The sequence below is a fragment of the Monomorium pharaonis genome, chromosome 3 (genome assembly GCF_013373865.1).
Source record: "Monomorium pharaonis isolate MP-MQ-018 chromosome 3, ASM1337386v2, whole genome shotgun sequence".
Taxonomy (NCBI): domain Eukaryota; kingdom Metazoa; phylum Arthropoda; class Insecta; order Hymenoptera; family Formicidae; genus Monomorium; species Monomorium pharaonis.
The window spans coordinates 27950355-27964730 of record NC_050469.1 but is presented as its reverse complement, the minus strand read 5'-3'; the positions used below and the strand labels follow the sequence as shown (position 1 = coordinate 27964730).

The 14376-nt window shown below is 29.3% G+C and overlaps 1 protein-coding gene and 1 long non-coding RNA gene across 2 annotated transcripts; one reads left to right on the top strand and one right to left on the bottom strand.

Moving 5' to 3' along the window:
• Window positions 1-1090: 1090 nt before the first annotated feature.
• Window positions 1091-9059, bottom strand: LOC118644902. The gene is made up of 4 exons (XM_036284711.1): window positions 6563-9059; window positions 1498-1670; window positions 1326-1397; window positions 1091-1251 (listed from the first exon to the last, which is right to left on the bottom strand). The coding sequence occupies exons 1-4, from the start codon at window positions 6592-6594 to the stop codon at window positions 1112-1114; spliced, it is 417 nt and encodes a 138-aa protein (XP_036140604.1). The 5' UTR covers window positions 6595-9059; the 3' UTR covers window positions 1091-1111.
• On the top strand, window positions 1851-5263 carry LOC118644903. Its single transcript, XR_004962682.1, has 2 exons — window positions 1851-4659; window positions 4882-5263. It is a non-coding gene; the product is annotated as an uncharacterized LOC118644903 (long non-coding RNA).
• Window positions 9060-14376: the final 5317 nt, after the last annotated feature.

Here is a 14376-nt window from a genome sequence, read left to right as displayed (position 1 = left end):
CCGCAAACTCGAGCAAACCTTTGCAACAACATTACGACAAGGTGTGTCCGCATTAAGCTTAGCTTTTGTTGGCAAGTCTTGTTGTAAATAGTATGACGCATATTTTATGCAAATAACAGGGTAAAATTTGCTAGTAAAGCATAATAACAAATTTGCAGCAAGAACAAGGCAAACCTTGCTGTACACAATATGATAGCAAATTTGTGGCAAGAATAGAGCAAACTTTGCTGTACATAGCATAATAGCAAATTTGTGGCAAAAACGAGGCAAATCTTGCTATGCACAATATGATAGCAAATTTGTGGCAAGAACAGGACAAATATTGTCGAAATTTAGATCAACAAAAATGATTATTAGACTGAAATATTAGACTGATTAGTCCAATATCAAATGTGAATGGTGCAATCATACTTGGTTCTCTGTTCTCGATGAGCCTTTTTATTAATCCAGTAGGTAAATCTTTTTCACGAGAAATGCGCCATCTCGAGATAGATTGTAAAGTCAGAAATAAAGTTTAAAACCCGATAATGCAACCCTGTTATTTGCATAAAATGTGCGTCATACTATTTGCGACAAGCCTTGCCAACAAAAACTAAGCTGTTTACGGACACACCTTGTCGCAATTTTGTTGCGTAAGTATGCTCGGCAAGTTTTATTTTGTTCTTGCTACTAATTTGCCGTTATTATGTGCTTAACAAGATTTCCTGTTTCTGCCATAAATTTATTGTCATGTCGTGTAGCAAGGTTTGCTCTGTTATTTGCTTAAATTTTGCATTTTATCGTGTCGGAACTAATCTTGTAATTTCTATACGTAATATTTATGTACAAGTCTTTCTCTGTTATTTGCAGCATCGTGTGATGAAAACTTTTGCCGTAAATTTGCTCGAAACTTTTAGAAAACAAAGCAACAGACAATTACTTGTCATAAAATTGTTGTCAAAATTGAAACAATCCTTGCTGTAAAGCTTTCACGATATGTGATTTTAACAGGCCTGGCTAGCTGGGTATATTTGTTATAGATCATTACAATAGATGTTATCAGAAGGATGAAATATGTATAGTTAACTTATATTTTTATGAAATAAATATGAATAATGTTTTAGTTTTTTATTCATTTTTCATTAAAAAAAAAATTAAAATAGTAATTTTGCGGGCCACGCCCGCCACGCCCGCCATATCCGCCACGCCCGCCACGATTTTCGTGGCCTCTGCGGTGGCCACGGCTGTGGCGGCTTTTCTGCCATCGTCTTGCTGTAAAAATAAATAAAAAAGTAACATTAATAAAAATTTATTTAAATAATTTATTAAATAAAATTTCTATTTACGTATTTTCATGGGCGTTGCGCCCACGTGTCCCGGCGCCTGTGATCCGGAAGGACCTGGTTCGGATGTAACTTCTGTAGCATTAATACATAATAGAAATTAAATTAACAAGTAATAATTTAATAGTTTTAATACTAACAAGCTTCTACAAGATCTATAAATTTTGTAAAATACCTTTTTCAATCTTTTGGTTCTCCGATCCTGATCCGGGCGATGCTACTTCTGTTGCAGCAAATTGCTGCTCCAAAAAATGCACTTTTGTTTTTGAAGCAGCAAGTTGCTGCTCCAGAACTTCAATTTTTCTTTTGCATGCTTCTAAGTCGTTTTTTTTTTCTTCTGCCATGAGGCTAAAATAATATAAAGATACCTTAATAAATATTAGGTAAATGCACAAAATAAAATTCTTTATATCCGTGATAGAATATTATTTGATAAAACATTTTTAACCTCTCTCTTTCTCTCTGCCTCTTTTCATTGTAATATAAATTAATTATTATAATTGAAAGAAGCTTTACTATAGTATAAGATTAAAATATATCATTTTTATTCTTTGCTGATTATTGTTACAAGAAATTACCACTCTTATAATTATATGCTATCCTCGTTGAAAAAATGAGATGGAAATCCAGATGGTTATCAACATGTATGTGGATTCCCATGGATTTTAGATGGTTTTGTATGAATTCCATGTAGATAAATCATATGGAATCCATACAAAACCATCTAAAATCCATGAGAATCCACATACGTGTGGATAACCATCTGGATTTCCATCTTATCTTTTCAACGGAGATATTATTATTACTTATTTCTTGTAACTATAAAGGTCTATGTATTATATATTTGTTGAGATGTATGTGTATTCTTTTATTGTAGAAGTGAAAATATGATGTTAAGAGAAGGAAAAAAAATCGAAATTCTATTACGGATAGACATTATAGAAGATTGATACAAATGAAAACCACGAAATGTTGCAATCAAATATTTTTTTGCGATTAATGCTGTAAACAAAGATAGTAAAAATTGTACCGGTACAAAGAAGTCATTGCCATATGATAAGATAATAACAAATAGTAGTGATAATAGTGAAAAATTTGAAGATGTAACAATTACATCATCATGCGAGTTGCACGTTGATGAAAACTGTTCATCTTCTCAGTCTGATCAAAGTAGAGGTTTAAATGCACAATTTGATGAATCAGAAAATAAAAATTATTTGGATGACACTGCCAAATTAAAAAATGTTTTAACAGATTGGGCTTTAAAAAACCACATTACACATACTGCATTATCCACATTATTGCAAGAATTAAAAAGTCATCAATGTTTTTCTAAATTACCTCAGGATGCAAGAACATTGCTTGGTACACCATTACAATATATTGTAAAAACGATTGAGCCTGGAGAATACATACATTTTGGTTTATACAACGGTATAAAACGATCAATTGAAAAACAAACTTTGACAACTACAATTGAAGTAGCAATTAATGTAGATGGCCTTCCACTTAATAGATCTTCCAGTAATTCATTTTGACCAATTTTAGGATCTATTTTACCTCATGGAAACGTTTTCATTATCGGTGTTTATTATGATGAAGAGAAACCAAAAAATGTTAATGACTTTTTATATGATTTTGTTTCTGAGGCAATAGATTTGTATACAAATGGAATTTCAATCGATAATTTTCAATATCTATTTAAAATAAAATATTTTGTATGTGATGCTCCTGCTAAATCATATATTTTGCAATGTAGAGGGCACACTGGATACTACAGTTGTACAAAATGTACAGTTGAAGGAGTTTATAAGCAAAATCGAGTATGTTTTCCTGAAATTAATGCTTAAACGTACAAACAAAGGTTTTAAAATGCAAATGGACGATTCCTATCATATATCACAAACCTTACTTGAACAAATTTCCCGCTCTTGATTTTGTAAAAGATTTCGTATTAGATTATATGCATTTGGTATGCTTAGGTGTTACACGTAAACTGCTTAACTTATAGGTAAATGGAAGTATAGAATGTCGTTTACAGTATCGTGACGTAGAAAAAGTTTCTGTTGCACTGGAAAATTTAAAACAATATACACCAAAAGAATTTGGACGTAAACCACGCTCATTAAAATATTTAAAACTATGGAAGGCCACTGAATATCGTCAGATACTTCTATATACTGGACCAACAGTTTTACAATCTATATTATCACAAGACAGTTATAATAATTTTATAAGTTTACATGTAGCAATAAGAATATTATGTAATGAAAATCTTAAAAACGCTTATATGGAATATGCCAAAACATTACTAGAACACTTTATTGAGTCATTTGCAATCTTATATGGCAAACATCATATATCGCACAATATACATTGCTTGTGTCATCTTACTGAAGATGTCAACAATTTTGGTATTCTGGATAATTTTAGTAGTTTCAAGTTTAAAAATTTTATGCAAATACTAAAAAAATTGATTCGAAAAAATAAAAAACCACTACAACAATTATTTCGAAGATATCATGAAGCACGACATGTAACAACTGAAATTTAAAAAAATACAAAATTGTATCCTATAAAATCTACAAACCATTGCAATGATCGGTTATTACCTTTATCAAACAATCCACAATACAAATCAGCAGAATGTACTTTTTTTACGTTAAACGCAGATAGTAAAGCGAACAATTATTATGGATTACAAGATAATACAATAATATTACTTCGTAATATTGCATATAATACAGAAAGCAAAGAATTAATAATTATAGGCAATCAATTTGAATGCAAAGAAAATTATTATAACACGCCATGTGATTCATCTGTTCTTGGTATATATAAAGTATCACAATTATCTAAATTAAAAATGTGGCCCTTACGTACCGTTAATATAAAGTATGTACAATATCCAGTAAATAATAATAAATATATTATTATTCCTCTTCTGCACAATGAAATAATTGAAAGTACAGAATTGTGACATTTAAGAATGCTTTTCAATAATAAGCAGAAACGAATTTTTATTGTAAATATTTTAATGTTATTCTAATATACTATTAATATTTTTATTTGTGTATGTGCAAGTATATTATTTTATGTATTTATATATTTTAGGTAAAAATAATAAATATGAGCAATAAAGAAAATTCTTATTATATTATTGAATTTGAAGATGGTATGCAACTTATACCATATAATTGGTTCAATGCATCTAAAAGTAAAGCATACTGGTCTAATTTCACAAATATTAAAAAATATGACAAAGCTGTGCAATACATGGAGCCCGTTGGAAAGAACTGACCTTTATATGATGTACAAAGAATATTAGGTAGTGCTCGTAAGTATAAAAATGTTCTGTAATATACGGATATATCTTTATGATAAATAATTATTACATACCCAAGTAGCAAACTGACGTCAAATATGGTCTTAAAGATGTTTTAATAATGTTTGCAACGTCAAGAAAGCATCATTAAAACCATATTTGACGTCACCTTGCTACTTGGATAGTTATTAATATTTCTGGCAAATGTATAAACAAAAAATCTTATTATTATAGAATCTTTTGAGTCTGAAAAAAAAAATTAAAATTAGCTGAGACCCATTCAGATCTGAATACTGACATCAGTGACGAAGAAAAATAAAAAAAAGAAAGAAAAGTAAGGGCTGCTAAACAATTAAGTAGCGAAACAGAATCTGATTCAGAAATCATAGAATCTTTGTTAAAGCCATTTCCTGAGATTAAATCATATAATAAAACTGTTAAAACTACAAAAATGATTGAGGACAGTAAATGCAAAAATGTACAATATGAGACAATCATTCAGCTTCATCATCATCAGTTCAATCAGATAATAATATATTGCCCTCTGATCTTCCAACTGTATCAAAGAGTCAAAAGAGAGATGCAATTACAGAAGTTGCAATAAAAAACAAAAAAATTAGAAAAGATATACAATATGTAGACAATCATTCAGCCTCATTATCATCAGTTAATAATATATTGCCCTCTGATTTTCCAACTGTATCAAAGAGTCAAAAGAGAGATGCAATTACAGAAGTCGTAATAAGAAACAAAATTAGAAAAGATAATATTATTGATAAAGATTTTGAAAAAGGTGATAAAGAAAATTTGCATCAATATATATTTTCTGGTATGTTACATTTTTATAATTACAAATTTTATATGATTATACAAGGTATAAAATTAAAATTATTAGAAGCTATTATTTTTCACATAATTAATATTTATTTTGAATATTGTTTATTTATTATTAGAATACATGATCAATTATGATTTTTCTCTTTATTTCTGTTGTAATCTTATTGTTAGTATGACCTTAGTCTATGTCCTATTTTCTCTTTTTTTTTTTAGAAAATATACGCTGCAATTATAAATTTATAAAACATTTATTATGCTATTTCAGAGCATATATTTTGTCATTTAAAAACTTTAAATGTTCTTAAAGTTACCTTATAAAAATTACCTTATAACGTTAAAGACAATAACTTTATCATATGATCATATCTTTGATAATGTCAAGCAATTGATGGAAAACTATTTGATATTTCTCTTGTAAATATTACGTTCTGAAACATTTTTTATTGGACCTCTTGTATAACATATTTAACATATTAAAAATTTATAAAAACGTTTTGTTACTAAATATATATAAAATTTCTTTTTTATTTTTGTAGAGTATCAATTTCAACAATTTATAGTAAAGAATATGGTGGATACAAAGTTCTCATTGAAACGTTGTGAGAATATTTTAACAAATATATTGACTAGACTTGACACTTCAAATGTATCACAAAAAGAGGATAATTATTCTGCTTCTGACATATTAAATGATTTTTCTATTAAAGATTCCGAAATGCTACAGAAAGTAGAACACCGCTTGAAGACAGACGAATCTTATAAAAATTCAGTAGTACGAGAAATCATAATTTCTTACATATGCTCCTATATACATATATTTGTTATGCATAAATCTATCTAAATGTATCATTCAATAATAATATTGATTGCGCCTCGTATGCGTTGGGGGCACATTGTGACGCAAAGTCTACTCGATTTTTGTCGTGTTTCTGTTAATGTTAGTTGAAACGGCAAACTGTAATTGCTTGCTGTCCAACTTTTGCCAGCATAATATGTGTCAAAATTTTTCAGTTCGTACTCTCGGCAGGTTTGGCTATCTGGGTAATGTTATAAAATATTTAACATAATGTTTACTTACATATCTTGTGACTCCTTGTCGCTCATCTTCATGACTGACGATTTTCATCTGTTCACAGGTAATATATTACATATGATTGGAAACACATTTTTGTTTCAGATCGTTTTATCGATTGTGAGTATCCAATGAGAAATGAAAATTCAATTGACATCGAATCGATTTAATAATCGAATTTGGTTTATGGCTGTTGTGATATAGGGCTTTTAAATCGATAATGTAAATCAACGATATAAATATTTATCATTTAAGCAGGTCTGTAATGTTTGCCATTACAGCGCGTTTCTGAATTTCTGAACGCGTTTCTAAACGCGTGTTTTCTTGTGAAAATGATTGTAAAGTCGATATTCATAGTCGATTGTTATACTTATTGTCTTAGGCTCGGTTCCACAACTCACGGTTACATTAACTGGCCGATTATTCCATTGGAATTGACCAATCGTATTTGTTAATTTTGCTTAACGACAAATACGATTGGTCAATTCCAATAAAATAATCGGCCAGTTAATTTAATCGTGAGTTGTGGAACCGGGCCTTAGAGTACGTTCCATCTAACCCTCGCAACGACAGCGGGATTATTTCATCCTTGTTGTTTATCAAATATTAAGCAAGGACAAATGACGCTCGCGAGCGTTATGAACGTTCAGTGGAACGTACTTCTAAGGTAATGCTTCGATTATTGTGAAAAGTATTCATAATTTTTATGTGGTTATGTGGGTTATGTGAGTCGCCAGAAGTTCGCGCGAAGTGACGTGCAGTGTGAGCTTATGTTGTTATTTGTTAATAATGACAGTTCGTGAAGTAATAGTGCAATCATTATGCAAGATCTACGGCCGGTATTCATAGTCGGATTTATTTAAGATCATTCTTAAGACATTACTTGAGACGATCTTTAAATAAGATTCGACTATGTGATATGATACTAGCCGTAATGTCAGCAGGAGTAATGGAGTAGGAGTAAGTTTACTCTAGCTATTGTAGACCAGGCCTTATACCGTTATGTCTAACAGTGACTGATGTGTCTTAAAAAAAAAAACAATATTTTGAGAGAGGTAAAAGTTTTGAGAGGCATGATACTAATTTGCTGTTGTTTAAGGTACTGGTGATCATCGAATATATATAGAAGAACTTTGAGAGAAGGAAGGGGGCAGAAAGAGAGAGAAAAAGAGACAGCGAGAGCAGTCAGTGGATAGAATGGGAACTGGAATGTAGCTATCAATTGTCATTTCATGTGTGATGTTTTAATCTGCGGCAGATATGATAACTTGCATATTACATCATGGATTACATGGTGGAAAGAAATACAGCTGTGCCTAATTTGAAGATCAGATAAGTTACACAAAATTTTTATTTTTTGTATGGAATAAAGTATTCTGAGATAAGAGTAATACTTTGTGTTATGTTTTAATTTCAGTTATATTAAAAAAAAAGAGAGGAAGAAACATTCAATCAGAAGAATAAAAAAAGAAAAAAGAGTGCATGAGAAAAGAAAGAAAGAGATCGAGAGGCATGGTAGTCCCTTATGTCATTATAATTGACATCAAAAATTTACTGTGAGGCAATGTATGCTGCTGTTGATTAAATTCAATGAATTATCATGTAGAGAATTGGCAGGGCAATTCATACCTAAAGGATTATTTGAAGGTGTACTAGTCAGGTAAGAGAATAGTTACAATTGTATTGCAACTGTGTGGCTCTTAAATCTTTTTTAGTTGTAGGTAAAATACGTGAAATCTTGTCTAAAACTATTACAACGAAGTATGTGGACTATAGTATCACTTAATAACTGGTAATGTCTAACGTTAATAATCACATGTAATTCACATGTATTTCCTATAAGTGATATAGGCAACGTGAGACAGTTGGAGACCAGAGAGTTGACAATTACAGCAACATTTAACCAATACACAATTCTTCTACATCATACATCTCATCTCTCATCGACATTAATGTAAAATCAGAGAGCTTTTATTTTAATTTTATAATGGGTCACATAGGCTGCTCGGGCCACGGGTCAGCTTGTGTCAAGTGACATGTGTAGTGGAGGTTAAATAATTTATTTAAAGATTTTTAACATCTCATCTATTTAATCATTGTTCATTAAGATTTTACACTTGTGTCGATGAATTAGATGAGATGTTGTGTGATGTAAAATTGTGTATTTTTTTGCTGTAATTGTCAATTAATCATTGACATCAGTGTAAATATAATCAGAGAGTAATAATAATCAGAGAGTAATATAGCTCAGATTTTACACTAATGTTGATGAGGTAGATGAGATGTTGCGTGATGTAAAATGTGTATTATTTCTGTAATTGTCAATGATAATGTAAGGATAAAAACTATCCTAATCATCACCAAGGTATTACTTTTATCACTAAGATATCAACAATTATATGTTACTAGTAAAGAATAAAAATAGTATTATTAAAACCATTCATTTGAAATTTTGTTACATATAATTAATAGTTATTAATATTGATTGACAATTACAGCAACATTTAACCAATTCTTCTACATCATACATCTCATCTATCTCATCGACACTAATGTAAAATCTGAGAGCTACTTTTTGATTTTAATTTTACATTAAGTATATATTCTTATTAAATATATATTTTTAATTTAATATAAATGTAAATTTTTATAAATATTTAAAAAATTGAGAAATTTTGAAGCAAGTTATTTAATTCATTAATTGATTATTTGTTTTATGTGTAAATGTTCTTTTTACACAATAAAGTTGTATTTGTGCATAATGCAATTAATTAATCAGTGATTAAAATATTTGCTTTAATTAATCTATGTTACATCATAGTTTAAATTTGATGAAAAATATTTTATCTTGGATTTATTTGATACATAAATAAATGTCATATGTATGTATTTAGGTTGAATCAAAAGTGTGATTTTTTGCTTTTTGAAAGAAGCTTACACATATATATTACCTATGTTGAATTAGTTTAAATTTCATAAAAAGTATTATCTTGAATTTATTTGACACATAAATAAATGTGATTTTTTCCATCTAAAGGTATATATTATTTCAATTGAATTTGATCAAAAGTTTTATCTTGGATTTATGATTTTTTCCTTAAAATAAAATATCACTTAGTCTATGTTACATCAAATAACATTTTAGTGACTAAACATAATTATCCTTTTAAAAAAAGGTAAAAGGGTTTCAAGTGTGTGCGTTTCTTTAAGGAAAGACACAAATTTGAAATAATCATTTTGATCAAATTCAACTTAGGCCTGGTTTCAAAATATGCCCTAAAGGAAAATTTTATTAAAAAATTTATAGTATTATATCCGTTATATATAAACTTTAGCTTCTTCGTAAAATTTTTCTCAAAGAGAAAGTTTTAGAGTGTAATTTTAAGTGGTCTAGAAACCTAAGTAGTATTTAAAAAAATACAAAATGCGTGATATCCAAACAAAATTACCTTTTTAAAAAAGGTAAAAAAAAGGCGCCAAGTGTTTGGTTTTTCCTTTAAGCAAAAAATTATTGGATGGTTCAACCTAAGTATTATATAGCGCCAAGTTTTTGTAGTAAAATATTTATTTGTATTAAAGTATTTATTTGTAATATTTATAATTTATTTGTATTAAAACTTACTTGCCAGCTCAATATTATCTCCTTTATTTCTTGCCAATATGCTTCCTGACAATTGTTTTTTGCAGGCGCACAGCAGCCTCGTATCGACGCACAGCAGCCAATAATTTAATACAAAAGGCTAATATTTATAGTTTAATCTTCTATTTAAGAATCTTCTTAAGTTTATCGTTAAAATACTTCGTAATTAACGAAACTGTATCTAAAGACAAACTTAAAACAATCAAATTAATACTCTCATTTTATAGTATAAATCTAAAAAATTGTTTTGTATTATAAAAACTAGCTAAAGAATAGTAATCATGTTTTAGTTTCTATAAAAATATTTGTTTTTATAATTGGCGCAAATATTTAGATATCACTATTTTTGTAGAAAAGTTAATATGTGTATGTGAGTATAAACTTTAAAAATTTCAGAAATACATATTACTTACGTTAAATTTGACACACTTAGTATATATTACTTAGGTTGAATTTGACACACTTAGTATATAATACTTAGGTTGAACCATCCAAAAGTATATACTACTTAGGTTGAATTTGATTAAAAGTTTTATCTTGAATTTGTTATTTTTTTCTTATATTAGGTTAAACCATCCAATAATTTTTTGCTTAAAGGAAAAACCAAATATATGAATATACAATAAAACTTTAAAGTTTCTCAAGTTCGTTTGTTTTTAATCTTTTTTTTTCGACAAAATAAAAATATTAATTATTAACACAAAACGAATAATTTACCAATAGAAGAAAAATATAACTAATCGAGACTAATCTCTCTCTCTCTCTCTCTCTCTCTCTCTCTCTCTCTCTCTCTCTCTCATCAGTATTTTAATAACAATTTAAAAATATTATTTAATAATGCAGTATTGACTTTTGAATTTCTTAAATTTATATATTTATAGCATAAATGTACGAGAGAAATATTGATTGAGATAAAAAAAATAATTTCGTCAAAGAAAGATTACTATAAAATCTAAACTGCATCTAAAATCTTAACTGGAACCTGCTGCCATCTGGAAGACAATTGTAATTTTCATTGCTCTGCTTTAATTTTTTGTAGTTCAAATCGTTTTTCAAAAAAAAGTAAACACATCATTTTAACTTTAAGTTAGTTTAATCTAACTATCGAATCTAATATAAATTACAGAATTTTTATTATTAAAAAAATTTATAAAACATCTAAAAATGTTTCAGTTTATTATTAATGCTAATTAAATCTTTGAATGCTTATAAAATTGTTTTGTACAAAACTATCGCAATTAGTCATTATGTCAAATTCAATTCGAGACATAGGATTATAAAGAATTAAAATAAAAGTTTTTTGCTTCGTAAATCTGACATTTGTAGAATATTATATAACATTCATAAAATACACAATACATAAATAAAACTATAATAACGTGATTGTCACATATACATTCCTTAATTTTTTTATTCTTTAATATATAATCAATTAAATTTAGTGTTGAAGATTATTCATGATTATTTGTCATTGTTACTTAATAATATTTTTACATAATAAATTCAATTAACTTTCAGTGGAAATATATCCAATATATTTTCAACGTAAGTTCATTCGCAGTAATCGGCAATTTAATTTCAACATTTGGTTGTGAAAGATGCAGTGTGTGAAAGAATCACCCGACAAGTGGCGCTAAACGCGGGATGCTGCGGAATCTCGCGTGCGTGAACGGAGCAATGGCGTAGGCGGTGATCCGTGTGATAAATTAATTTTTATTACTTCGTGGGTGGCGGCTCTTACTATTGGTCGCCGATCGGGTACCTCCTACTCCGCAACGAGGCCCTCTCCGGCATTATCTCCGCGCGAAGACGGCAATAGAAAACGGCGCGCGATTTGTCTCGTCTCAAGGAGATGCAGAATGAATGAGGAAATCGATTGTACCGCAAAGATCACGTATCTTGTAAATAATTTCTTAGGCAAATCGGTGAATTTGTTCGTACGATTATTCGTTCAAATTTCACGATAGATCTGGGTGAAGTCAAATATGCTTTGAACAGAATAATACGAGATTGCAAAACTAAACAACAAAAAAAACGAGTTATTATGAAAACTCATCACGACAATGCTTTTTTGATGATAGTAATCATTATCGCAATCAAAAACCACACAATTGCTTATCGATTAATCAAATATAATTTGATTAATTTTAAGTTGACTTAAAAAATTTTAAATTGACATTTCAAAAAGATATCCAATATATTTATTATATATACTGACTATAACAGTTCAATTTCTATTATTTAAAAAACTATTTTTTGTTTCGAAAAAATAGTAAATTTCTGTGAACAAGTAATTTGCCTTATGCGCACGTTGAAATCGCTGACACAATCATGCACAATCAAGCATTGAAGTCACCGCGAGAAAAGCGCACCTCTTGCACTTATTCTTATTTCCTCTTGCGTAATAAATCGACAGTTTTAATTCTTTAATTATTAATATAATGATACAATATAAACTTAAAATATAAATATCCTGAATAATAATATGTTATATTTTTAATAGAATATAATAGATTTTATCGATCGGAGTTTTTATTTTGTGTTTTTATGAAGTACACTAATAAAAAAATGTATTTATAATTATAATTGGATAGTAAATAATTATAACACATGATATATTTTAGAGTTGTATAATTGATAAAAATGATATTCCTAACTACAATTATTTTACTATGCTATTACAAATATCACATTTTTTCGATCAGTGTAGCAGACGACAAAATACATTATCAATCTCTTTTTATCATTAACATGTAATTGTGTGTTAAAAACTTAATACGGAGATTGAATATTCTATCGAATTATTTCACGCAATAATTCTGTTAGCAAATTAACGTTAGCTTGTTAATGCGATGCAAAATCTGCCGTCGGGAAAGAATCGCAAATTGAACTACCTATATGTATAATGACACTTATATTTTTGAAGAATTTGTATTTGTATTGCAATTTACAAAATAGAAGACAGGTGCATTTGTTGTGGCATCTCTTAATTTTCGCGATCGTAATATCAACATTTACAGATTAAATGTTGCTGCGTGATTTGATCTACGTTTACTCTGCACTTGTAATAGCCGACTGATGTAAGCCGAAGTGTGAAGAAAAAAAAAATGCGCAGGCAATAAAGTGCTCCGATATACGACGCGGTAATGCTTTCCTCGATTACGTTTATGAGGTGGCCGACTGCTATAGTTATACGAATCGTCATTTAATGTTGCATCGCGCCATGTTTTACTGCGTTAACGCAATTCCCGCAACCTAACTCATCAGACTTGATTCAAAAAAGACTTTGCACTTCATCCTATTGTTTAACCGAGAATGTAAAGAACAAATTTTCTTGAATTCGTAACATTTTTAATTTCGAATCCAAAGAATTAGATTGAAAATAATTATTGTCGATTATTGAAATCCCTCAATACTAAAAGACAGGATAAATTCGTGTTACAATAAAATTGATCGAGGGAAATATGATTATAAAATCACCATAGTTTATTTTAAGAAAACGATTAATGGCTAATCCAGAATTTACTAAAATTAAAATTTGATTATTTTTTAAAATACTATTTTTTTCAAAATTATTCTCTATTTTAAGGAAATTATTTTCTAGAATTATTTTACTGTTATGTCGAAGATGTTTAGAAAATTATATGTGTCGTGCATCATAATTATAATCTTACTCCTCGTATATCTACTTATTATCGACCTATTATCGTATACATGAGAGATTAATAGAAGGTTAGTGAACGTCTAAGATTATCACTAGAGAGTCCAACTTTGCCTTCCGACCAAATCTTTGGAGAATATATCAGTTTAGTGCGATATTGTTAAAACATCGCAAATTCCCTGTCGATTAATTTTATTTTCAATGATCGACATTGCTTACTTCACCGTTCTCAGATTACCAGAAACCATAATATAATAGCGAGGTGTTCTAGTTCTCCATTTGTCATCTTATTTGATCTTCCCTCTTTGTTTCTCTTGTTCGCGACGGCGATAAATCAATGTTTTCACGTTTTCCGCGTCAACTCGTGGCCACGGAGCTCCCGTATTTTTTTAAGACAACCGCGACATTGTAGAGCGGAACGAAATTCTGTGCCGCGGATCTGCATAAAATACCGCTGGACGAGAAGGGGAGGGAGAAGAGGGCCGCCGTGGGTATGGGCTCGGAGGAGAGGGAGCGCGC

Coding starts and splice junctions, on each gene's coding strand:
- LOC118644902 (XM_036284711.1), bottom strand. CDS start 6,594: ATGAAGATGAGCGACAAGGAGTCACAAGATAT. Junction 1,671..6,562: donor GACAAGGAGTCACAAGATAT/GTAAGTAAACAT, acceptor ATATTATTTTAG/CCTCATGGCAGAAGAAAAAA. Junction 1,398..1,497: donor GAACCAAAAGATTGAAAAAG/GTATTTTACAAA, acceptor TTAATGCTACAG/AAGTTACATCCGAACCAGGT.